We start from the raw sequence: 1,564 nt of genomic DNA, 5'->3' as shown, positions 1-1,564 counted from the left end.
TAAACAGTTACCCCACTGAAAAATGCCAACACTGCCCTTTAAAGTTCTACTACCCCTTCCTTTTTTTTTTTTTTTTTTTTTTTTTTTTTTTTTTTTGAGGAATGGCAAGTTCTCATGTATCCTAAGCTGGCCTTAAAGTCACTACATAGCTAAATATGGGATTACCGTTGTGCCTACACCACTCCACCTTTATGAGGTGCTTGGATCAGAACTCAGGGATTCATGTGTGATATAGGTAAGTACTCTGCTGAGCCTCATCCTTAGCTCTAAGATCCTGTTTTATGTGGCTGTAAGTCTATAGCAGAATTCACACAGATTTTATCAGAGCTGCTGCCTGCTGCTAATGAGCCACAGGTTACAAAGGCTCAGAAGACCTAAAATACAGACAAAACCAGATTCTGGGAAAATATTCGTATGTGTGCAACATTCTAGCTCTTTTAATTGTGTGTGTAGAGGTCAGAGGACAGCTTTCTGGGGAGTTGGAAAGATCTCTTGTTGAAAGACTGTTAGTAAATGTTCCTAAGGAGGTCAAGGAAATAAATAAACAAACAAATAAATAAATAAATAAGGCACATGGCTTTATGGCTCCTGTAACCCTTCCCTTTGTAATTCGTATAATCAAAGACACATAAGGGAGGGAGCCTATTCAGGGTTTTGTGTGATTCTCCAAACAGCCTGTGACATTTAGGCTTGAAAATCTCCTATCTTAGGCTTTCTTGACATTTCTGTGCTCTCTCTCTTTCTGTGTGTGTGTGTGTCTAAGGACTGAACCCAGGGCCTCACACATACTAGGCAAGTACACTACCACTGAAATACATTCCAGCCCAGAGATCTGGGCTGTTTAATTTACCTACTTATGTTCCTGTACCTGTATGTGCATTTCTGTGAGCATACAACTTTTGGAAGTTGGTTCTCTTCTTCCAGACGTAGGTCTCAGACTGAACTCCGGTTATGATGCTTGGTGGCATGAGTCATCTTGGTGGCTTGAGATCTGAAGTTTTTGTTTGTTTGAGACAGGGTTTCACTATGTAGCCTTGGCTGGTCCAGAACTCATTATGTAGTCTCAGTCTCATGGACATCCATCTGCATTTGTCACCCCAGCAGATCTGGAGTTTTAAGGCCTGCCCAGCCTGAGGCAGTTGCAACCTCTAAGATGGTTTCCATCCTCTTGTGGTGATATAGTGGTGGACACTATTGTGTCCCTGAAAAAAAAATCTCCCCAGGCAAGGTTCAAGTCTTACTTCAGCACTGTGGTAGGACAAGTTTTCCAAATCTTTGCTTGAGTAAGTTTTTTTTTTTTTTTTTTTTTTTTTTTTTTTTTTTAAGATTTATTCATTATGTATACAATGTTCTGTCTGCATGTACACCTGCACAGCAGAAGAGGGCACCAGATCTCATTAGAGATGTTTGTGAGCCTCCATGTGGTTGCTGGGAATTGAACTCAGGACCTCTGGAAGAGCAGTCATTGCTCTTAACCTCTGAGTCATCTCTCTAGCCTCTTTTCGTCTTTCTTTCCCTCCTTCCTTCCTTCCTTCCTTCCTTCCTTCCTTCCTTCCTTCCTTCC

The 1,564-nt window shown here is 41.3% G+C and overlaps 1 protein-coding gene across 1 annotated transcript in view; it reads left to right on the top strand.

Moving 5' to 3' along the window:
* The first annotated feature begins 222 nt into the window (after positions 1-222).
* LOC129690141 (non-histone chromosomal protein HMG-17-like) overlaps positions 223-1,564 on the top strand; it is a 2,208-nt gene continuing 866 nt past the window's right edge. The window contains exon 1 of the mRNA XM_055625704.1: positions 223-235. Within this exon, the coding sequence (XP_055481679.1) occupies positions 223-235 (13 nt within the window). The remainder of the gene's footprint in view (positions 236-1,564) is intronic.

Source organism: Psammomys obesus, unplaced genomic scaffold (assembly GCF_907164565.1).
Source record: "Psammomys obesus unplaced genomic scaffold, mPsaObe1.curated_primary_1811, whole genome shotgun sequence".
In the NCBI taxonomy this organism is placed as follows: domain Eukaryota; kingdom Metazoa; phylum Chordata; class Mammalia; order Rodentia; family Muridae; genus Psammomys; species Psammomys obesus.
This window is presented reverse-complemented; position numbering and strand designations above follow the sequence as displayed.